This window comes from Ambystoma mexicanum, chromosome 10 (assembly GCF_040938575.1).
Source record: "Ambystoma mexicanum isolate Mex_15411 chromosome 10, UKY_AmexF1_1, whole genome shotgun sequence".
NCBI lineage: Eukaryota > Metazoa > Chordata > Amphibia > Caudata > Ambystomatidae > Ambystoma > Ambystoma mexicanum.
Window position 1 is genome coordinate 890,104,854 of NC_090932.1, and position 25,162 is coordinate 890,130,015.

Genomic DNA, 25,162 nt, shown 5'->3' on the forward strand with positions numbered 1-25,162 from the left:
TTCAAAAACCAATAAAAGTGAAATTTTATAAAAATCCTTTAACAGGTTCTGCACAGACAGGGTAACACCTCTTTCTTGGCAGCAGGCAATACACTTGCCAGTTTAGAAGAAGGGGGACATAGAGACACCTGCCACCTACCGGTTACTATCCTTGTTGGACTTGACCCTGTAAGTTGTTTACTTAATTCATTCTGACCGCACTACAAAATTGGGTGGCAGCGAAAAATATTCTTGATGCCCTGCAGACTGGATTTCGTTCTGGTTCTTCAGCCACCCATAACATCATGCTATTGGAAAGACTGATCAGGGAGGCTGCTACTCGGGGCAACCCAGCACTGTATCTGATTTATTTTGATTTTAGTAGGGCATTCGACACAGTTTATCGTACCATCATGTGGCAGAAACTAAGTGAGCTGGGTTGCCCTGGTTGATTGTTAGCCATCCTGATCAGTCTACATTCAAATACAAGGGTGCAGATGCGGCTGGACGATGCAGGGTCTCTATCGGAGGAGGTGAGGACAAACAGGGAAGTCAAGCAAATTTGTGTGCTGTCTCCCCTGCTATTCAATCTCTACTAGGCCGATCTCCCGGCTCGGCTACACATGATAGGTCTTCCAGTGAAAACGGGATCTAAACATATATTGTGTTTGCTTTATGCCGACGACTTGTTCGTTATGGACTGGTCTGTGAGGGGTATTCAGTGTAAATTTCAAGCTTTAAAGGAATATGACACAGACAACGATCTTGTAATTAATATGAATAAAGCTATGTTTGTTTCGGGTCATAAGGCAAATTGGGATGCCCTGGTTATTGAAATTGGTAACATTGAATAAGAAGGGCTTTACCTGTACTTAGGACTGAACTTGATAGCAAGTGGTGCGTGTGTTGATATTGTTGAGGGGAAAAAAGTAAAGCACAATAATGTACCCAGCTGATAAATAAGTTTGCCAAGCAGACCGCAGACTACTCTCTGCGTAGAATAATTAAGCTTTACCAACAATGTTTCTGCCCAGCCGTTCTGGCATTGAGTGATCTATCATTGCTTGATGTCTTGGAAAGTCATTTTTGGAGGAGGGTGCTGCATTCGGTTTCGACGACAGGAATTGGGCTTTGTCTCATTGAGTAGTCAATCCTTGTTGCGTCAAAGGACTGTGTATATTAAATCAAAATCTAATCCCTTATGTCCTCTTTGCAGATGTTAGCCAGCAATTATGGTTCTGATTTTTTTGGTAAATGTGATAATGCCGGGTTTGGGAAATTGAACTTGGAATGTTTTGTCAGAATTGATTGGTTCCCAGATTTTGATAGAGGCACAGGTTTGCAGGGGTTGAAAAATATCTATAAGGATAAAATACAAATCTGGGATTGGGTAAGGAATTATGAACATCTTTATACATTACAGAATTATAACATGTGGCCCTGGTTACCCATGACTATTTAAAAGCTCAACAATATAACGTGCGGAGTCCTAGTTTGGCAATACAGAATTTTAGACTTCGACTTCGTATGCATCAACTCCCTTTGTTCGTTACGCAAGGTGTTTATACCAAAATTGACATGGAAGAGAAAATATGCCAAATGTGAAGACTCCCCGGTAGACAGGAGAGAGCATGACATGTTTTTACGAAGTGTACACAGTTGGCATGCCCTTATATGTGTACATTGGGACGATTCCTAAGTTGTTACGATTCCATCAAGTCTGAAGAGTTTTGGGACTATTGTCTAAATATTGATTCTGAAAAATAGTACACATTGTGTTGTTTAGACTGTGGCAAATTATTAGTAAACATTTTAAAACTTGATGGGAAAACTTGATGGGAAAATCCCAATGGGAATTTGTGATATTTATCCACTTTTGCATGTACATATTTTCGGCATTTGAATAGATTTTTATTTTAGCAGTTTTAGTGATGTAAAGATTGAAATCTGTTTTAGATTTGTCAGATGAATTTAAACTTGCATTTGTACCTTTGGTGTGTTTTACATTATGTTTGTATATTTTATTTGTTTTGATAACTGTATTTATAATTATATTTGTAGTTTTGTGTTTTTTGAAAGTTGCTATTGTATTTTTAATGTATTTGTAAAAGATCTTATGAACTGTATAAAAATAAAGATAATAATAATAATCACACACATCGGCACCAAAAAACTTTTCTTGCAGGAACATCAAGGTGAGGACTTAACGTAACAAAACCCCTGAAAATTCAGGTAACGCCACCTTAACTTTGCACACCCTGTTGCGCAGCCTATGACCACAATGATGACATCACAGATCACATCACTGATGACATAACTAATTTCATGTTTTATGAGAACACCTATAACATTACATATCACATCACTGGTGACATCACTGGTGACAACACTAATTACATTGAAAATAACCAATGACATCAATATGGAATTAGACATAACATCATTTATAAGTTAGCTCATGAATATTTTGAGTACTTTAATAACAATTTAGGTCGTGGACTTGGCCATGACACAGACTGGGGTCACTGGCTTTCACCAAAAACCATAGCTAGTGGTCGGTGAGTGTTAAAAAATACCAATGTGCATGGTTAAAACCATGGCTTGTAGCCCATCACTGTTGTAAAATACACAGTGGGCAACGTTGAAAGCTGTAGTCAGTGGCCATGGCTAAAGGCCAAAGCTAGTGCCCATTAATATGTTAGAATATACAGTCAGCCAAAGGCAATGGTCACTGGCTTGTATTGTGTTGAAGACCATGGCTAGTGGCTGGTTAGTGTACATAATTTACAGTGGGCACGGCCGAAGCCCATCGCTTATTGCATTTTTGCTATTGTAAATTATACAGTGGACATGGCCAAAAGATGTACAAACTGCTCCAGGTCAAAGGCCATGGCTAGTAGCCATTTATATGTTAGAATATATAGTGGTCTGTTGATTCATCTGTAGCTCTATGGTTGGGGGGGAAGTGGGGGTGGGTTGGGTGGGCTGGGGGGTGTGGGTTTTTCTTATTGTAAATTGACTTGGATGTTTTGATCCCGTTGTTCTTATGATATTTCTGTTGTCAATGAAAAAGTTTCAATAAATACAAAGTGGAAAGAATATATAGTGAGCACAGCCAAAATTGTGGCTACTGGCGAGTATTGTGCTAAAGTCCATGGCTAGTGCCTGACCAGTTTATATAACATTCAGTGGACACGGTGGAAAGCTGTATCCACTGGTAAAGGATAAAATCTATGGTTGTTAGCCTGTTAGTGTTTTAAAATATTCAGTGCAACTGGGTGAATGTTGTGACCATTGTCCATAACTGTAGGCCATGACTAGAACCCATTCATGTGTTAAAATATATTTGGCCATGCACACTGACCATGGCTGAAGGCAATGCTTAATGCCAGTTACTGTTGTCATGTAATTAGCAATGTCATCAGTGATGTGATCTGTAATGTCATCATTATGCTCATAGGCTGCGCAACAGGGAGCGCAACGTTAAGGTGGCCTTAGCAGAATTTCAGGGGTTTTGCTGCGTTAAGTTTTTTCTTGAATTTCAAAGGGGTTTGTGGTCCATAGATTTTTAGAATGCTTCAGACCACTAGCATTGTCTTCAGCCATGGTCAGTGGGCACGGCCTTTGGCCGTACCCATTGTCCATTCTAATATGCTACCAGACCACTAACCATGGCCTTCGGATTGCACGCTTTGAGAACTCACAATGTTTTTAGGCAATGCGCAATGAGATTAAGTTATTTGCCAAGGACCACACACTTTGTTTAAGAGGCGTGCTACATCGGTACACCCCATTTTTGGCACTGTTTTTTTGGCACAGTCCGATTTGGCGCGGCCATTCCGCTGCAGCACCCTTTTCAGCACGGTCTGAAACTCCTGAGAATCCAAACAATAACATAATTGTAGCATAATGGTTAAGTGTTACGTCTTGAACTCTGGCAGGCCAGTGTTCTCCGATGGTAACGGGCAGCACAAACGTGATTTTTTTAAATTTCATTTTTTCAGTTTTATGATGTTGCCCAGAGATGGTGTAGTCCTCTTTTTGAATGTATGTGCAGTGTAAGGGGGAATGTGTGGTGTGTGTATCTTCTGAGAGGGTGTGCATGCAATGTGTTATGTTTGATGGGAGCGTGTGTATGTATACATGGTGTGAACATGTGTGTGAGGAACTGTGCATGCAATGTGCATTGAAGGCGAATGTTAGTGTGTGCGCACCTGTGCTCCTTCATGTATGTGAGCATTGTGATACATCGAGTGTGAGTTTTCAGTGTCAGTGTGTGTGTGTGTGAGCTTTTCTGCATTTAATTCAGAAGATGCTCATCCAGTTCCTGTTTTTCGTGTGAATTTTGTGATATGTTGTTTTGTTTTTTCCATCAAGTATCCTGAACTACAAGTCCCAAAATAAAAAAGAAATCTGAATGATCATCTTCCAAATTACAAGGGACGTGTGGCATATAACAATATATACAAGACATGTAACTTCACTACATTCATGAATTCTCCTGCACCTCTATTTGTTTGGATTGAATGGCAGTAGGGGATCTGTACGTTGTTGAAGGAGGAGGTACATACCGTAGAATCAGAGGAGGGGGAACAAAAGTAAAACAGAGAATATGGTTTGGGATCTAGAGCAAGTGAGAGGAAAAATCACAGCACAGCTTGGGAAAGATAACTGGGCTATTTTACCTATTTTACCGCCTCACAGCCCCTGGAAGGCGGGTCTGCTCACAAAGAAACCCACTTTGTATAAAACTGGAAAAGCTCTGGGGGAAGCAAATCGGTTCCATGTCATTTCATCATGGGATTTTTTTTCGCTGGGGTTTTTACCACAGCTTTTTTAACAAAAAACTAATTGAAGTTTTATTTTTTTATTTTTGGGTGGGTCCCCCAAACCCTCTATACCCTTTAATCTTTATATATTCCCGAACACTCACACCCCAAATATTTATTTTCAATTCGTTTTTTTTTAGTTAAAAAAATCTGCGGTACAAAATCCCACAAAAAAACATCACGCAATGAAAAGACGTCGAACCAGTGAATCAACCTGCGAAGCCTTGTGGAACTTTTGTTTGCTTCCCTACACCGTTTTTGAACTTATACAGACACGCACTTTATGTACACTGGAAAAGCTCTGGGGCAAGAGAATCAACCCCCAATCCTTGTGGAACTTTTGTTTGCTTTTCTGTTTTTAAACTTTCATTTGAAACTGCAAAGCTGGGCTGCAGGGTGGCAGCCAAAAGACATTTCCCTTTTCTTCTTATATTAAGTTAAGATTGTGAGGGACAGGTTAGGATTTGGACACAAGATGGCAAACTTTACTTTGGACATTGTAACAGGGCTAGCTAGGATTTCCTCCACCCTGCCATTCTTTTAATGTGAATTTTGGAACCCTGGTGTGCATCTTTTACTTCCAGTCCCTCACAGACCATATTCGCTGCACTGGATGGGTTGAATTCCACCTCTGGATACTTGGAGAACTCATCCATGACTACTAGAAAATGTGTGTTAGTTAGCACTGTGTCAAAGCCCATATTAATAATTGTCCATGGTCCATTACTTCATGGTGGGGATTCAGTCAGAGGCTGCTTGTCCTTCAGACCTCACACCATGTGCATCTGTTAATCATGCAGTACACTTTTGCTTCCAGTCCAGGGAGCCAAACCTTCTCACTCGGTCTTCAAGGCTTCCTCATGTCCAGTATGCACTAGTGCAAGGACCCTGTTAACTAAGGTGGAGAAAATGACAATTATAGGCCCCCTTAGGAGGATGCCATACCTGAATGTGTACAATTGCACACCCACCCTCCACAGACCTTGGAAAACTGTTTTGCCTTCAAGTTGCAGTGGGTCTGTTCGATATAAAATCCTCTCTTTTTCCCGGATTGGAAGGCAAGTTTGACCAACAAGATGCACTCGCCCTGCTCTCGGCCAGCTGAATCGAGTCTGTGAACAGTGACACTGGTAATGCCACATGAGTAACCATTCAGTTATGTTCAGCAGTCCTACGTATTGTCCACTCCATTTTTATCAGGGAAACCCACCGGGTATTGAGGGAGGTAATATGCCAGTTAATCTGTATCTGTCTGGTTGCATAGTGTTATTTCACACTTTTGCAACTGAAATAGACAACTCTTTATTCTTCCTGGCAGGCTCTTCACTGTTCTAACCATAATTGGCAAGAGTGGCTTGTGATTAACGATGATCTGCACTGGATGCCATAATTATAAAGGGGGAAAAGGCCTGCCCATGCTTCCTGCTCAATTTGAGGATAGCAATGTTCGGCTGGTGCAAGTGCCCTGTTTGCACAGCTGATGAACAATTTTACATTGTTCTCATGCACCTGCTTAATCACTGCCTCCAGGCTGAGGGGCTTCTATCGATCACAGCTCCTGTCTCTCTAGTCGGCCAAAAATGCCATTGTTGTGTCTACGACTAGAGCTTGCTTTGTATTTGTACTGTATTTTATTGTATTTCATATAGCGCCTTGAACCAAAGCACTGCATATTTTAAAAACAGGGTACGGTACAAAATAATGATAAGCAGTAAACATCGATCCTGGTAGCAAGCAATCAGGGGTAATGAAGAAGATGGGCTTTCAGAGAGAGACGAAAGAGAGAGTAAACAGTGATAGAGCGGAGAGAGAGTGGGAGAGCACTCCAATGCAAAGGAGCAAGAAGCTGAAAAGATCGGAAACGGGACTGGGCACATGGAGGATAATGAACATTCAGTCTAAAGAGACAGGAAGAATGGAGAGAAAGGGAGGGAGTATAAAAAGATAAGAGTGCAGCAAGATAGTCAGGTGCAAGCCCGTAGAAGGGTTTAAAGAATAAGCAAAAAAAAGGAAATTTGAGTTGGGAGTGAAAGGGTGAACAGCCAAGCGAGGTCATTGAAGAGGAGATAGAATCTCGATAAGAGAGAAGACAAAGTAGATGAACAGAAGAATTATAGATTGATTTTAAGGGAGCAAGATGAGAGCTCGGGAGACCAAAAAGAGTGGAAAAGAGTAGAAAAGTCGGGAGAAGATTAGGAAGGAGATAAGAAGTTTAGTAGCTTGAAAAGCGAGGAAAGAACGAACTTTACGAATACTATAGAGATGGAAACGACAGGAGCGAGAGGTAAGAAAAATATGGTGAGCAAAAGAGGGATTAGAATCAAAGTAGAGGCCAAGATTGCGAGCTGTGGGAGAAATCGAGAGATTAGAGGGAGGAAAGGATATGAGAGCGGGTGAAGGAAGAAGGGGAACAGTGTTAGCAGGGAAGAATAGAACTACAGTCTTTCCTGCATTTAGAGTGAGAAAGTGACAGGCCATCCAGGATTTGATAGAAGAAAGACAGGCTGTAAGGGTTTGGTGGATCTCAAGAGTGAAGGACGAAAAGGATAGAAAAAGTTGTGTATCACGCGCGTAGATGTGATGAGAGAGACCAAAAGAAGAGGTTATGGCAGCAAGTTGAGAAGTGTACAATGAGAAGAGAAAGGGACCCAAGACTGATCCTTGGGGAACTCTGTGCTCAAGGGGGAAAGGCGAGGAGGTCTTGCTAGCCCAGGAGATGGAAAAAGTTCTATTAGACAGCCCTTTGCTCGTTCTCGTCCCACTCTCAAGGGCAATCTTTATATGTAAGCCATCTGAGAGGTTGCACGAGCTAGGTCACAGATGCATCCGCCACACAAATTGCCCATTCACAAAAAACTGCAGACTTCCAATAAGGTATTTCTGGGGCCTGCAGCTTTGATGGCAGCACCCGTCTATGGATCTGCAGACAAACCAGAGTCTTGGAAGATGTATCAGAGCCATTCAAACAGCTTTAGAAAAACACATGTTCATGATCCAAGCAGTCTAAGTCAGTCTAACCAGGTATTCTTGCAATGATGAAGCATCAATACATCATCACTTACATTGATAATAACTGTGAGTCCTGCCAGTACTCCCCAATTGCTGTGTTGAAATACTTCTGCTGCAGAAGATACCTAAAAGCTGAGACATGTATATCTATATAGTTCAATGGGGGAAGAAAACGTTGTAATTTATTTTGATTCCTTTGCAATGGAATTTGGAGATATCCATAAGTCAGATTTGCCTAGGCCTCCTTGTACGTGTGCCACACTGTCACCAATAACAGGAGTAAGATGTCTTCCTCATTTTATAGCCTTGTTTGACCACCTCATGTCCACACTCATTCCTACTGTCTCAAGTTGCTTCGACTTGTCTGCGCTACTGTTAAGGATACCCAAGTGGTTGACTCTGTCACTTGGTCCAATTCCTTAGGCAGCCATTTTCACCAATTTTTGTTTTACTTTCTTTTTGAGGTGGAAAATGCACTCTGTGGCGACGCAGGGCAACGGGATGGACTGTGGAGTCTATGCAGTGTGCACCTATTGCCCTCTCAGGCATCCAATGCCTGCAAATAAATCAGAACATTTCACCAACAGAGTTTTCACATCTTGTTCATGCAGCCCATCTGCAAAGTTCCCTACTGGTAGGACTTTTGTCATGGCACTGCTGAATAAAGTGTCCCTGCCCTCAGAGGTAATGTGAAATATTGCTTTAGCTCTTCCTGTATTTGGCAAAATTCTGTGATGAAAGCACCCTCCTAAGGTAACAGTATCAACCCACTATATGTCACGATTTTCACTTTGGTCCTAACCAGTGGTAGACACAGGGTGAGTGCCATTAATTGGATTCGGCCATCATGTTGACTAACACTCCGGTGTCAATCCGAACAGGAACATCCACTGATTATGTAGTCACTTGACACCGGAAATGGTACAAATGAAGAAAAATGCATCTACATCCGCTTTCTCTAGGCGAACATTGGACTTTTCTTCACTGTCCACTTTGGCCAAATGATGTCTTCAGCACTGTAATATTCAAGTCCTTCAGCATAGAGAATGCTGCACGGCACACTTTAGCATAGTGTTTCAGCCGCTGGCACTAGTCACATGTTTAACCCCATGTGTGTGGTAGGGAACCTTTACAATAATCACATGGACCTTGTGGAATCATGATCAATTTCTGCGGTGGTTAGGGCAGGCTTCGTTTACCTTTTGCAAAACTAAAGAGGTGACGGCTGGAAGGTTTAGAAGTATTCTAAAACCTCTTTCTTTGGGCAACCCTCCAGACCATCGTTCTTCACCTGCCAAGACATTACAAAAGAAGAAAGACCATATGCTGTCCAGCCCGAATTGCTTTGTCACATCCCTCCTGCACGAGACCACAAGCATCCCTAAACACGTTTTGGCGTCGTTGGGCCCCATCAGTGAGGAGTAGCTTGGGTGTGTAGACCCAGTAGGCACGGTACCCACGTCTGGGCATATTCGTCCCACTCAGGGTGATTACAGAAAAACAAAAAAGATTATGGCTGGAAGGTCTACCGTTGGGTCAGTCCCATGATGCATGGCGTTCACAAATGGCATTGCCGTCTTCAGCCCTCACTCTTTTAGGGCCACCTCTATGTGGCCAGCTCTTGTGTTGGTCAGTCCTTGGGATCTACAAGAGGTGCAGTGTTTGTTGCAGAGTGATTGCAGGCTCAGGCAGGAGCTGACCATGACACCTCTTTGAAATCGAGGCCTGGATCAATTCCTCCTAAACCTCAACCTTCTCATCACCGGGAGTGCAGGGGAGTGCGAGTTGCCGTAGACAGGCATGCTGCTCATCCAGTGATTCTTCCACCGCTTACGCTGAATTTGGCAGGTGGCTTCTAAAGCCGAAGAATCATGGGTAAATGCGGATGGAAGGACCTTTTCCCTTTCAGCCCCCTCACTCTGGAACTGTTCACTAAGATCTCCCATACTTATTGATGAGCATCTCAAATGTAAGGTATTCCTTAAAACCCTTCAGTGTGCAAGGGCAAAGGTTGTACTGTACGAATACATTTAACATAACATGCCAACGACACTCTAGGATGACTGTGTGTTTGTGGATATCCTTTGCCTGTGAGGCGAACATAAGATATTTATCTAGATTCCATCATATCACACACGCTTCAAACCTTGAAATCTCAGGTCGAGCCTGAAAACATGCAATCTGCATTTGATATGTCAGACTATTTTAAGAGCTGATTATTGGAATTGTACAGCATATTGTATTGGCATTTGTAATATCAGGCAGTTGCAAGAGCGAACAGTGTTCCCTTCCTAGTGAAACGACTCGCAGCATGACGTGTTTGCTCATATGTCTGAATTAATCACCATTGACCAGAATAATGCCCTATTTAATGCAGGACCATCTCCTCCTTAAGTAAGTGAAAAATGCAGACCGCTTCAGTGTAGGTAATGTTACGTTGATCGTTGTTTTAATACCCTGCTCCCTTTTAAGCCTCGCCCAGTTTTTGTTGTCATTCTCTTCACGTTCACTTTCCTCACCCAAAACTGTTTCATGCTTTGTGATAGCGAACCGACCACCCAGAGCAACAGAGGTTTGAATCCCGGATCCGGACCTAGAAACCGAACTGAGGTACGGTATTAGGCGGGTTAGTAAAACATGTATTTCCTTCAGGATGTCTTAACAATAAATGGAGCTAGTGAAAGAACCATGGTCACTTATTCTCTAGCCTTCCTCCTTTGGCGCTGATGCAAAGCATGGTTTTTCTGAATGGTAAAGTGGAATTTCCCTCAGCTTTTCAACAGAATCTGATATCTAAGTCTTCCTATTTGTACAGGGTGAACTAGGTTGGGTTCTTACGCTAAGTCAATTCGTTTAGTATCCAACCATGTTTACTGCTGACGTCTCCTCCCTCAGTGCTTTATCCCTTGCACACCCCCCCCCCCCCGCTCTGATCTTCAGTGTCTTCCCCTAATTTGCTGATTAATTCCTGCTGCAGGCTTTGATCTTTTTTTTTCTTCGCATCAAAGTGTATTTCTGGTGGCAGCTTCGCCAAAGAGCCATTGTGTTCCCCCTTTTTCAACGGTTGTGCATTTGCCATAGTTTGTGGTTCCCCAGGTACCGTTCTGATTTCCTGCATCACATCGGATTCTTTGATCTTGGTATTTTGCAGGTAGCATGTGATTGGCCTCTGCATAATAGTAATAATGATGCAAATATGGTAATAGCAACTTCATACCATGTTCCTCTCACTTCTAAGTGCTGTGAGGATGTGTGATATTATTGCCCAATTTAATGGTACCCAATGTAACCAATTGGAAAAGGATGAAGGTCTAAGCCTGCCCTGCTGGTATTCAGGACACTGACTGTGGATTGCACACAGATATTTGAGATGAGTATTCATTTGGCTCTTAATGCCTATACATCTATTGGCTCCGACTGCGACTCCAGACCCTCATTACAACACCGGCGCTAAACCATGGCGCTATTAGCACCATGGTTGGTGCCGGTGTTGTAACGGGTCCGCCATGGTTCAATGGGGAATTACCACCCCATTCCAAGGTTGGCGGGGCGGTAATTCCCCATTGAACTATGGCCCTTCCCCATTCCCATTTTCGCCCGATAGGGCTCTATGGGAATGGGGAAGGCGCTAAGTACGGTACTGCAAACTGCGGTACCGTACTTAGCACCAAGGTCCCTTTGCGGGTCCCTATTTTAACGGCTGGTCTAGACCAGCCGTTCAGGTCGGGTCCCGCAAAGGGACCTCGTAGTAAGGTGCTAAGTGTTTAACGGCGCCGCTGCCTTTTACGGCGCCGTTAAACACTTAGCGCCAGGGTCCTTATGAGGCCCATGGACTTGATGGGAATATTTACTGCTTCCCTACAAAAGGAGGAAAGCTACTAATGTTGCTGGTGATCCTTAAAGACCAATGTTTTCACCTTACCTACAGTATGTGACTTTTTGTCCATATCCCACTATTTGTATCATCACTCTCCCTGTTCTGGGCAGACATCCTTTACTGCCATTGCTATCTGCCATTAAAATATCACCAGTCCACCCTTCTTTGAAGAAACTGCAGGTTGTAAGAGCATGCACCAAGCACCCAATGAATAAATAAATACATTCATACATAATAAGAGTAAGTGAAGAGGAGGAGGCCTAGCCCATACAGATAACATACTTCATGGAGTGAGATTGGCTAATAATGTTCTGCTGTGTGGCCCAAAGCATTCCTCTCTTCCATAGGGATGAGCTGTGGGTCACCCAATAACCAATGCAGGGGGAAAAGGCCTTCATCCTTAGATGCATCTGTGAGCTGATCTCCAGGTCCCTTAGTTGTTTACATTGCTAGTGTGCCTTGAGTTGTTTTTCTTTGCTATACATTGTCTTGTGCTTGCAGGTGCATATCTACATTCAAGACATGGTAGCTCAAACTCAATGTTTGCTCCTAATGTATCCCAGGCACCAGTGTCTTCTTATCGATGCTCTCTAGCTTAATGGTACTGTAACCCCCATATTGCTCCTACTACTCCTATGTTCCCAGCCTCTGCCCCACTTACTGCTTCCCTCGTGTATCTGCGGAGCCATTCCTTTCAGCCCTGTCTGGCCTCCCCGCCACCTCTCAGGTGAGCCATTCAGACTCCCCACCCAGCTTGCACGTGGTGCCTAACTCATAACAACTTCTGCTGTTCCACTTTTGGAGGAGCTCCAATTCCAATGGACCACGGATTTATCAAAGCTCTCAGTGGAGCGCTTAACATCTGCAGTCACTCCTCTTAATCAGTATCTCAGACCTCCATGATTTAAGCAGCCCCTTCAGATGCCTCATCTTGCTTGCCTTTTACCTCAGTAGTTCCCAAGAGGCATTCAAAGGCACCCCCTCTTTCAGTACCTAGTGCACCTCTTCCCTTAAAGTTCAAAACGTTGTGAAGATGCTCAGGGTAGCGAGGAAGGGACTATGAATCTCTCAGGGCCAATAGATCACCAGATCTTGTAATTCCCATCTCTACTCCCTATGTCTTAATAAACGGAGCATCAGGGCAGTTGGCTTCTGTACTTTGGATGAGGCACTTTTGATCTCCAGGCTTGATTTAGGAAATTGAGTGTTGGTTGGGCTACCCGTGTTCCTCTAATGTACATTTAGCATGTGTCTGCCAGACTGGTGACTTGCTCTGGAAAGTTTGGTCACACACCTCCTCTACTGACCCCCCTCTTTGTTATCCTTTAAGCAGCACCTGCAGTTGAAACTCCTCTGCTTGACCTATGAGGTGGTAATTCTTCGTCTACCTTCCTATGTAGCACAGACTATCTGGATTTCTAGGGTGTTTGCAGACTTCACTGCCTGGGGGGGAGGTTATTTTATCTGGAGGTTCCTAGGTGCATGAAAAGTGTCAGTAACCGGGGCTTCTATTCCTGTTTTTGGTTCCTTTGTGTTTGCCAGGTTTGCGTTTTTTGTCCGACCACCTACATTTCAGGAGGCAGCCTTATGCCTTCTTCTTTTGAAATGTGCAGTTAAATCACGTGGATATGTGAGGTGAGTTTATTATAATTAGTTTACACAACGTTGTGTATAGAACACAAATCTGAAAACTACATTATAGCACAAACATTTTTGGTAGATATTACACATATAACATTCATGGATGAAATTACGTTTCAAATGTGAAGATCAAAGGTCTTCAAAACCATTTAAAATTGAGAAATGTCAAGTGCATAGAGCGTTAGTACTAAATTAGTCTAATCAACTAGACGTTTGAAGAAGATTTAACAGCTTTTTACACAATATCTATATATATTTTTAAAGGGAAGCAGAGAGGATTGGTCCTTGACAAAGGATTAACAAATCCCAAACGATTGGAAATGTCATGACCCTCACCCCGAAGCCCCCCTGGCCTACCCAAGGGCTAGGGGAGCCTTGACCCCAGTCCCTTAAATCCCAACCTAGGCCTTCCTGGGGCCAGTCCTGGCACCTTTGGCACCAGGCTCATACTTATTATGAGTTAGTGCTTGGGAACTACTTTTTGTTACTGTCATTCAATGTGGAAGCATCCACAGGTCAGGCTTCTTGGAACCTGGCTTGCAGAAGGATGGTTTGGGTGTGGCACCTTGGAACTCTTTTACCTGGACTTCTTTCTTGAAGCTATTTAAACCACGCCCGACTGGACTGACACGCTTTGCGTTAGTTTGCAATTCTGCAACGTGACGCTCACTGTGTTCAGCTTCAGCCACGAACTTCGGATGAACAGCATCTGCAGAAAAAGAAAGAAGACATCGTTAGAAAAGGTTGCAGCTTACCTGAATTCCATCATTAGCGGTCCTCAGCTCTTACGACCGGCATCCTGGAACCAGCGCTCCTTCGGATCGACGGACCTGCAGAAAGGGAAAGACAAGGCATTAGACATTTTGCACAATTAACGAACTCCGCCAAAAGGCTTACCTTGCTACTCGCACTTCATTCAGCAACATCTCTGGAATTCTACACTCCGACGGAGAACCGCGACCTGTGAAGACAAAAGATAACAGGTTAGCAAAGACAAGGCACCTTAGCGCTGCGTTAAGCGCCTACTCGCCGCCTCTAGGCGCTCCAAAAATGCTAATACTTACCAGCGAACCCCGAATCCAATCTTCGCCACGAATTGGACTTCCACATACCTAAGGAAGAGAAAAAAAGACATTGTTAATTCCAGAAAGGCATGCTAGGACAGCAAAACACCATAGCAGTAAGACCTACCTGAAAGACTCACGTCGGGCCGGCATCAGTGAAGTAACTCGACCGCCATAGCCCGCAAAGCACCAAGCGCCCCTACCGAGACAGCAGGACGGAGAACCCACCAACATCAAGAACAAGGTGAGAGGAAGCCCACAGGGACCGCAGACATACCGGGTGGTGGGAGGCTGTTAATCCCAGTTACCCGGTCCTAAACATTGTTTACCTGTATTTCTGGCAGGATTCTTCATCTGGTCACTACTGGCCATCGCAGGGAGGGATACCTTGACACCGATTGCTGGGTGGCGCCCCCGTGGAACCAGGTGAGCGTAACAGGAAAACATTCCTATTCCAGAAGCGAAAAATAGATTAGTCTGCACAAGAAAAACTTTACTGATTATTGAATATTAATAAGAGTTGCTTGTATAAATAATGTCTTCTGATATTTTGTCTTTAAAACAATTTCTTTTTGAACTGTATATTTTGAAAGCCATTTGCTGATGAAATGTGGAATAGTTAAATTAATGTATGCAATATTCCACATATACAAAATTATTTTGTTTGAAATGAATGTATATAATAGCAGTGTGAAATTACTAAGATTATAATGGTTGATTTGAATAAAAATGTGATTGATTTTGAAAATATTTGAAGCGTCTATTCTCAATTAGAGTGCAGCGGACTAACAGTGATTTCTTTTGCTGTTAATATTTGTTAGACTTGGTTTATGTTGTTGGTCTGGGCTAGAAGACCCCATTGCACCAGAAATGTATTGGATACATACGAGTGCACCAGACACTGATTTTACCTCTTTGTTCAAGACCAGAAGCCACGCTACCTCAGCTCCCCAAGACTCTGAGGATCACTGCCATTTCCCAGCTACAGAATGTTGATACCCAACACTAGATAGTGAGCGTTTTCCAATCTCGATTCTGTCTGGGGCACAGGACCAAGACGGCCCCTGCAAGCCATGTGGGCTGATCTACTTCAGGCAGCAGATGGTGGAAGGGTACTTTTCTCTATCTCTTCGATGTTGACATAGTGGTGCGGTGCCCTTTATCAGAGGCTGGACATCATGGACCAAATATCTTCCTTTGCCTTGAGGTGTGTTGATTCTCTTCTCTCAAATAGGTCCTAGCAAGTTAACATGGATGGTTCAATTCTCCTCCACACAATCCCATCTACCTTTTGGGGTTGCAACGGGATGTATCCTTTTGCCTCTTCTCTTTAATATGTACATATGCCTCCTTTTAAGTTTAAATTCATATGTTGAGTTGGTATACCACTCATGCCAACAAATCCACAACAGTGACTACCTATCACTTCCTGTGACCTGTCATGTATTTCTTTTTTTTTTTAAACTTTGTTTATTAGATTTTCAAAAAAGGTAAAAACATTGAAAAAGGAACAACATACTACTCAACATTGGATTTTGGGTCTCTGTCAAAAATGGCAGGTGTGTCTTAAATAGATGAGGTTAGAAAATGAAGCCTATTTCAGTTGATAGTTGCATTTATGCTGGGATCCGATAGGCATATAGTATTGGGAGCCCTAGTTTATTCTCATTTAGGCTGCAGGAATTACCTTTATTTCTGGGATAAAAGTACCCTCTACTGTACGTTATAGTGATATTGCCAGTCACCGAGGAGTTTTGTGGCCAAATAGAGGAAAGAGCCCGAAGGGTGAGTTCTTTTATAAGGTCGCGGAACTCTGAGGCTACTTATAATGTCCTTTTTACATACAGTAGGAGGTATTTTTTTAATTGTAATGCATGGCCACACACCGTCATCCCCTTTAACAACTGGCCTCTTGCTTAATGTGTCCTAATGTAAGAGACCTTCCATTTGATGATCCATATAATCAATGTAAAGTCTGTCTGGATTTTGTTTTAAACGAATGGGCAGCATCTAATTTGTTGCAGAACATTTATTTAAGCCATATATTTAAATGCACCACCTAAAACGTTTTCATGTTGTGCTTTGAAATAAGTAATGACATGCATACTCTTGCTCACATATGAAAGTCTAGCAGCGCATACATTGGACATTCTACTATAAACAGCTAATTGTCAATTACCACCCGGGGCGGGGAGAGCAGCCAATCAGGTTGCTATGATAGCGGGCTAAATCCCACGATCCAGGCCCGCCTTACGAGTAACCTGACAGCTGCTTCACCCACCCTGCCATTTTCTGCCAATCTTCCCCACACTTCCTCTTTCTTTCCCCATCCCTCCCACCCCCACTTACCTGATGGCTACAGTTGAGGCGGCGACCCCCCTGCCACCGTCGGTGCAACTGCAGCTCCGTCTTCCTTCTGTCTGCCATGGAAATGCAAGCTCCGTGGTGGCCATCTTGAGTCAGTCTTTTGTCTGAATGAAAAGGACGCTGCAAGGTGCCCCGTTCATTCAGACAAAAGACATAGCTATCAGCACCCCGGGTTACTGGAATGACAGCCTGGGGTGCTAATAGCCATTATCAACAGATGGTAACAGTACTGGGGACCTGCGTGTTAGCACTTATTTACTCTTAGTCGCATTCACGTAGCGCCTTAATTCGTTTCCACTATCCGTTACATGATAGTCACGGTAACCGATATCCACCAAAATGACGGCATGCAGCCGATGTCGCAAGGTACTTTATTCTACTTTCTACAGTACCTTCAATGTCTCAGGGGCTGCCACAGCGTGCGTCACTACGTTCCGGGTGCTTTTCTCTAATTTGTCTTCTGTTGGCCTCCTGGTCTCGTGCACCGCTCGAATGATGCAATTGCAAACACACACAGAATAAAGGTGATTTCTTCTTATTTTTCACATTCAATCAGCACCTAGCTTGCATATCTTGCCTACTCCTCGTACGTGGGTCAGTTTCGTCACGTTCTCACTTATGTCGTTCGCCACGGCAGATTCCAACACTGCAATCACGTCTGGGGACTTCCCTCAACACGAATCCTCGTCACCAATTGTAAGGAAGTAACTCACACTCACGAGTTATAACTTGATAAGTTTATTGGAAGGAAGTCCCCAAGAGGCCAACCTTCAACAGCCAGACATCTTCGTGTATGGTTCCAGAATCGTATTTCAGAACCATACACGAAGGTGTAACTAGGGACAACAGAACTATATACATCATAGAATTCCACATCATAACAAACTCCTTGCTATGCTCAGGCCTATTGACTCAGGACCCAGGCCGTTACCAGCTGATCCAGCCCGTGGAACCAAACGGGTGATTATGGCTAAATCAATGGCTGTAAAATGTCGCGGAAAACCGTTTCATAAGCAAGGAATGTTAATAGCTTATCCCAGCTTTAATGAAGTACTTTAGTAACATCTGGAATTCTGCTTTGTGGTGGCTCAAGCAGCAGACATTGTGATGTCACAACTAAAGCACAATAATTGATTACAGAGCAATTGTGATATCATTTTCTTATTACAGGTCAGTTGTGGAGTTGCATATAGCCTGTAATAAGAACATGATTTCCAGGCTTTTATTCAGATATTGTAGGCTGTCATGTATTATTGAGCTCTCAGAAAAAAAGCTCAAAAGTATTACACTCAATGCAAAACATATTATGCACTGTAGAATTACAAGTCCAAAATGTGTAAATTTAACACCGAATTACTGATACTTTGAACTGGGGTATTTGCAATTAGCACTAGAGCTGAAATTTAGCTAGTCCAGAAAAAACGTATCAGTAAATGCTTTTTTTACTAGTGCAGAAAATGTCTAGAGTCCACATTGACACCATTACTGAATATCTGTAATACCGGTCAAAGTTTAAAACCCCAAAGTTTTCTAATTCAATCTCAAAAACAAAAGCAAGAAAAAGCACCTTCTTACACACTTTGCATTGTTTTATCAGGTCACGTAATGCTTACGTTGCTTTCCTTCTTCTGCCCTTGTGGTATCCCAGGTGCTTCCTTCTATTCTGTCCTCTAATTCAGCCTTCGTAACTGCTCATCGTGTATTTCACGTTGACGACATAATGGTGGTGGTCACACCCCTGTTGCCTTGCTTTTGCCATGCAGACTTTACCTCCTCCTGTCTAGAAAACTATGCGTCCAGCAACGAAGAACCTCACAGACGATCATACATCACCTCAACGAACGCCAAACTGGTAGTGGATGGGGTAGGCCTACGCTGACCCGGCCGCCCCTGCTTGTTTCACCAATCCTGCAGATCAGTAACATGACAGCCCTGTCGCAGGCAAGTTCATCAGCGATCACTCAAGACTTTGCTCAGTATCACAGGGTCATGTATATAGCAGAGCCACGCTCCAGCAATCCCCAGTAACATTGCATAGCGAATTTGGTTCTCTCTCAAGACACCAAACTGTACATCACAATTAATTTCATGAAGAAAAGGACACTATTAAAATTCAAGATATAAACTTTACCATCACGACAGGCAAGGTGCAGTTAACTTCTAGTGGCTCCACTTTGTTTAGCCAGGGTACCACGATAATTGATGATTTGCACATTTTCATCCCCTATGAAGAAATAATGTGTTAGTTTATGCACTTTTGCTTGATATGGCGTCAGATCCTATATACTGGCAACTCTAGAGAGTTAAGACAGTAAGTAAATATAAATACAGCTCAAGGTGTGAATGGTTTAGGTAACAGTGCAGTGCGGATTAGCCACAGTGCTACATTGATCAAGTGTTTATGATCAAGGCTTTTGGTTAATACCATGGACACAGAGGAAGAGGATGATCTGAACTTTCTACCAGGGTGAGGCAAAGGATGGTGGTCACTTCCTGTGACTCGGTTGTGTCAGTGCTGTCGCCAGCATTGACCCCCTCCTTTTCCTCAGGAAGCCTTGCTGGACTCATTTGCTAAACTAAATCTGACCGCTAAGAGCCATGATCATTGAGGCACACCGTCAGCTGACATAACGTCAGACCTTCAGTTCCCAATTACCCTGACTGTAAAACCCTGTTTGCACCACCAACTGTACATTATAAGGTTATTAAAAGTCACAGAGGAGTTATGTGGCATACACAGCACAAGGCCCTAGCCATGTGCTCAATAGAGCCACAGAACTCAAGGGTTCTATTTAATATCTTGAGAATGTGCAGTTTGGAGCATGCTATAAGCAAGCCAATCACACATTGTTCTGCTCTGAGTGTCCTAAGTGCCAATGTAGTGTAAATGGATATCATCGGACATCTGTAAGCAAATCAGCACTCGACATCATCCCCTAGTTCTGACCATAGTGAGGTGCAGGAATTGGCATTGGGAACGGGCATGAGAATTAGGGAAAGGTTTGGCTTCAACCTAGGGATATGTCTCAGGGGAGTAAGAGGATTCTGGAAAAGGGTGAAACTTGAAGAGAGGATAGGCTTTGTGATAAGGATAGGCTTCATACTGGGATTGGACTCTGGCAAGTATGGGACCCAGGGAAAGAACTGACCAAGGGCCAACGATGGGCTTCATCATGGGAGAGGTTTCAGAGCTGAGATAGGTTACAGGATGGAATGAGCTTTCAGTTGGGATAGGCCTCAGGGAGTTAATCGGCTATGTGAGGGGCTTTGGGCAAGGAGCAGGGATGATCCTTGGGGGGGCTGGCTGGTCAGGCCTAAAAAGAATGTTTGCTAAATATGACTGCCTGGAGAGAGCAGTGAAACAGTGTATTTTATATACAGTGTAATGATGTACCAAGCAACCAATCAATCAGATAGTTGTGTGCTCATAACTAGCTGATTATATATACAATTATAGATGGGTAGCTATCACCTACAGGGATATATTCCACTCACTCAGGGGTTCCAAGTGGCATCAGACAGACAACCAGAGAAAATCCTGATTTATCTATGATGTAGCTCAGCCCCCCAAGGTGAAAGACATTGTGTACTAGAAAGCTACACATATATAATTGTACTTTGTGTATGGCCCCATTGCCTCCCTTTTCCATACTCTACACTGTGCCTTATGGATCAGCATTGGGGGTTTAGAATGGAGGCATGAGAGACTGAATTCAAGATACCAAATACAAGGGGCCTCATTATAAGAGTGACTTTGCGGGAAATAACGTCAGTAAAGTCACGAAAATGTGATTACTGCCACATTATCTTCACCCTCTCTTCTTGTCCACCTGGCAGCCATCCTGAGAGCTGCACCTTAATTACTCACCCTCCTCTGCCAATAGGTGAGTCAAGAGAAGCCAGGGAAGCCTCTATCCTAGCTATAGCAACACACTACTCGAACCCTCACATCAAAGGTCCGGGGTAAACAACTAACAGTAACCACTATCAATCCTGTGCTCGTTTCCACACCTATAAGCTGCATATACTAACTTCACTTAAGGGGCAATTATTACATTTTCCGGAGCATTAAACCTTCATTTAATATTTAACATACAAAATATGTTGCTGTGTTTGTATTAGGATTACGTACAGAGCGTCCATCAAAATGGCAGCTGTCATGAAGATGGTCATTGTTCTCTTTTGAGCAATTTGTCGGATGGATTGCGAAATGTACAACATATTTTGTTCCAGCAACCACCTGCAAAGTAAGAAAGAATAATTTTAAGGATAAATAAAATATTCCTGTCAGAAAGGCTGATTCCCTGAAGAAGCAATTTCACATACAGTGCAACCAAATTAATGTGAAATTAAAAAGGAGCATTTCATTAAAAAATAAGCTGTAAAGAAACACAGCTTCCCCTGGACGAATCCTCACCAAACTCAGCAAAATAAGTATATGGCTCCCTCAAATTGATTCTGCAAAGTTTGGTGATGTTTCGGCCAGGGGGGCAAAGTTTTTGGGGACATCCCAAAATGTGTGGTTTTCCTCATAGATGCAATGGAAAAAGAATTTTGCGCATGCCTACAGCCCAAACCGCTGGATGGGTTTTCACCAAATTTGCAGCAGGAGCGGCGGCTTGGTCCCAAAAGCGTGCTTTCGTAAATTTGGTGTAAATCCATCCAGTAGTTTTTTTAAAATGGCTGAAAAGCACGTAAAAATATATTGTGATATCTGGGTTCGGTCCACGGACAAACTTCCCTGTTAGGTCCGCGGACTTGCCTCTGATTGGTCCAAGGGCTGTCATGATGTCCGCGGACATCGGACGCGCCCCCTGATTGGATGGTGAAAACCATGAGGTGTGTCATATTTTTGGAAACGGCCACCATGTTGGATTCGTGGACAGCACCCGTCGTCCACGAACATTGCGGTAAAAACATATTAAAAAACACAACATTGCACTTGTCAAACTAATGAAACAATCTCTGGGGAGGTGAAGGGTGATGAGGATGGGATATGGCCATAAAAAGCCCAAAACACTGGTGGTGTTCCACATTCGAACTCCGCAAACCGTTCGGGACAGTCCTGTAATGTTCGCAAACATCTGAGATGTTTGGGGGCATCCATACATATTTTTGCGTTACAGGGTTGGTGAAAAGCAGTTTTTTGATGGCTAATAACTTTGGCGCCTCTGAATGAAACTACATGAAATCTTATGATATCATTCTACATCTGACCTCGAATCGCTATACAATGTTTGGTGCTGTTTTGCCAAGAGGGAACAAAATTAGAGGGGTGATTCCAAAATAATTGAAAGGCTTATACAATGTGTGCCATTTCACAAATCTGCACAAACGATTGCAAAAAGATGTAACACCCAGACTTGAATGTTTCTGCCAAGAGTGGTGGGATTTTGTGAAGAGGGAGCAAAATTAGAGGGGGGGTTTAAACATTTGTAGATGGCTTATAACTTTGTTGCCGTTTGACAAATGTGCACATAAGATTTTAGAAAGTTTGCAGACCCAACCTTGAATTTTTCTGCCAAGTCTGAATGGATTTTGCCAACTGGGAACTAAGTTATACGACTATTTAATGAATGTACAATATGACACTTTTTCAAAAAATAAAACATGAATGGATTTGCAGGAAGGTTGTGCAAGGAGGATTGGCAAGGACATGAAAGCATGGTTTGGCAAATGCGTCCGTTTTTTATTTTTTGAAAAGTGTTATAATGTATGTACAAAAAATAGTGATATACCTTTGGTGACTGCTGGTGGCCATGGGCAGTGGCCATCTTTTCTGAGTCATGGCCAAAGACGATGACTCCGATAATCTGGCTACTGGCCATGACCACAAAGGACTGGCAATAGGGTAAAAGTGAGCATGGCCACCAGGGACTGGCTATTGTGGTGAAGTTTTTCAAAATTGGGATAGGTTTGAATCAGAAAATAAATTCTGCCCGTGGCTAAATTTCTGTCCATGGCTACAGCCCGAAGTGCCGCACAGGATTGCATCAACAGATTGCAGTGAATGGCATACCCTCCTAGACAATGATAATCAGCAGATAATTACCAAGCAAACCAAACCAGGTACCCACGTTCACCAGGCCACCCCTTGAAATCATTACCCACACTTATTTGCAACCATAGTGGGACAAGATATTGGGATTGGATGCTGGACTCATTTACACAACATCGCAGCAATGACTGGCCCACAATCCACATGCCTTGAGAAAGACTCTAGAGAGTCGAATTACAGGTCGGCTGACTTCGAACAATAAAAATAGCATCAAGAATGGTTTTGAAGACTGTTTCATTTCGACAACAGTTACTTATTGAATAACCCAGCACTGAGGTGAACAGGGCTCACTCTCCTATTCGAAACCTAACACTTGAAGAAGGAAGGGCACCTTCACAAAAGAACCCTATCACCAGCTGCAGGATAATTTGTTTAAAGTACTAGATGAAGCGCAGTGAGCTACCTATTCTACTTCCCTGCAATTACTTGATAACCGTGTACTCTGATTTGATTATTGTGGCATGCAGCATGGCGAACCCTAGGTTTGAATGAGAAGAAATATTCTGCTTGCGGATACAGCCTGAAGTACTGTACTGAATGACAACAAACATGTGCGCGGAGCACCAGCAGGGACCTGCAAGCATGGTTTTGCGAATCTGTTTTGTGTTTTATTTTTCCAAAGTGTCCAAATCTAAGCACAATAAATAGTGATATAAGTTGGTGCATGGACAATGGGCCTGGCCCTCGGCATGGCCGAATACCTACTCTTTCTTATTGGGGCATGCAGCATGGCCGAAACTCTTGGTTGAAATGGGGAAAATAATTCTGCTTGCGGCTGCAATAAGGAGTGCTGGACTGGATTGCAGCAAACTTGCGCAAGGAACATCAGCAAGGACCTGAAAGGATGCTTTTGCAAATGTGTCCTGTGTTTTATTTTTTTGAAAGTGTGAAAACGCAAATACAATAAATTGTGATATAACTTTTCTGCAGTGGGCAGTGGCACTGAAAATAGTGATATAGTTTGGTGCATGGACAATGGGCCTGGCCCTCGGTAAGGATGAAGGCCTACTCTGATTTACTTATTGGGGCATGCAGCATGGCAGAAGCTGTAGGTTTTTAACAGGGAGAAAAAAAATCTGCTTGCAACTGCAGCCCGGAGTCCTGGACGGGATTGCAGCAGATCTATGAGAGGTGCATATGCAAGGACCTAAAAGGATGCATTTGGAAATCTGTCCTGTATTTTACCTTTTTGAAATTGTCGAAACGTCAGTACAAAAAATAGTGATATACGTTTTCTGCCGTGAGCAGAGGGCCTGGTATTCGGCAAGGACAAATGTGTACTCTGATTTGCCAATTGGGGTATGCGCTGCTGATAAAGACTCACATAAGTATGTGTTGTAAAAGATTTTTTTGTTAAAGTAGGTTTATAGTTGTTTCATATATGTTACAAGAGGAATTATTAATAATGTATATACATTGATGTAACACCATTAAACATTTTCACTCATGAAAACGTATTCAACTGAAAGAAAAATAAATTGGCAACGAGATGTCACTGTTAAGATGTACCCCACGCTTGGGACTGCTCTGCCCCAGCAGTTAGCTAGTGGCCTCCCACCTTGCCATCTTTTTGCACTTCCCTCCTGGGCTCCCATGAGCACCTGACCATCCATACTGCCCCTTTTATTTATGCACTTATGTCACTGCACAATGCATATGTGCATTTATAGGAGCACTAAGTACAATTCTTTGGTATAAGTATTGGAAATGTAGATGCAAAAGATGTGTAGAACATTATTAAGTGGCAGTTGGTGGGTGGAAGTTTAATATTTGATAGGCTTTACATAGAGTTTTTTTAAGTGATTGGTGGATATATGTGTGAATGGTTTAAAGCAGACAATGAGGGAGTGTTCCAAACATAACAGTAAAAAGAGTAGAAGGGTTGTGATGGTGTGCATGAGCAATCTGGGTTTTCTAATAAGACATGAGGCCTCATTATAAGGCTGGCGCTCCTGTAATGAAGGAGGCCGGTACGGGACCGTATTCCCATCATGGGACCCGGATCGCACGTCTGGTAAAACCAGGCGTGCTTTCCGGGTCCTGCGAATGGAATAGGGAGGCAATAATGGGCCAGATGTAATCTGCCCGTTATTACCTTCCTCCCCATTCCCCTTGAGCCCTGTGAGGGCTCAAATGGGAATGGGGATGGGTTCCTGCAAGGAGGAATACCGGGTCCTCCTATGTCGGAGTAACCCGGTATGTTCCCATTGCAGGAACCCGGTAATGGAGCCCGGAACGGAAGCAGCCATGGAGCTAATGGCTACCTCCATTCTCGTAATGAGGCCCCTGGACTACACAGGGGAATACGGAGACTGTGGATAGTCATAAAGTGAATGGA

General features: G+C 43.2%; 1 protein-coding gene across 2 annotated transcripts in view; it reads right to left on the reverse strand.

Annotated features, from left to right (window-relative positions):
* Positions 1–25,162, reverse strand: part of LOC138493248 (uncharacterized) — a 387,082-nt gene that overhangs the window by 12,557 nt on the left and 349,363 nt on the right. For both annotated transcript variants that reach the window (XM_069620382.1, XM_069620381.1), the window contains exons 17-18: positions 20,899–21,006; positions 18,898–18,990 (exon numbers count right to left, since the gene is read on the reverse strand). In XM_069620382.1, coding sequence (XP_069476483.1) covers positions 18,898–18,990; positions 20,899–21,006 — 201 coding nt within the window. The remainder of the gene's footprint in view (positions 1–18,897; positions 18,991–20,898; positions 21,007–25,162) is intronic.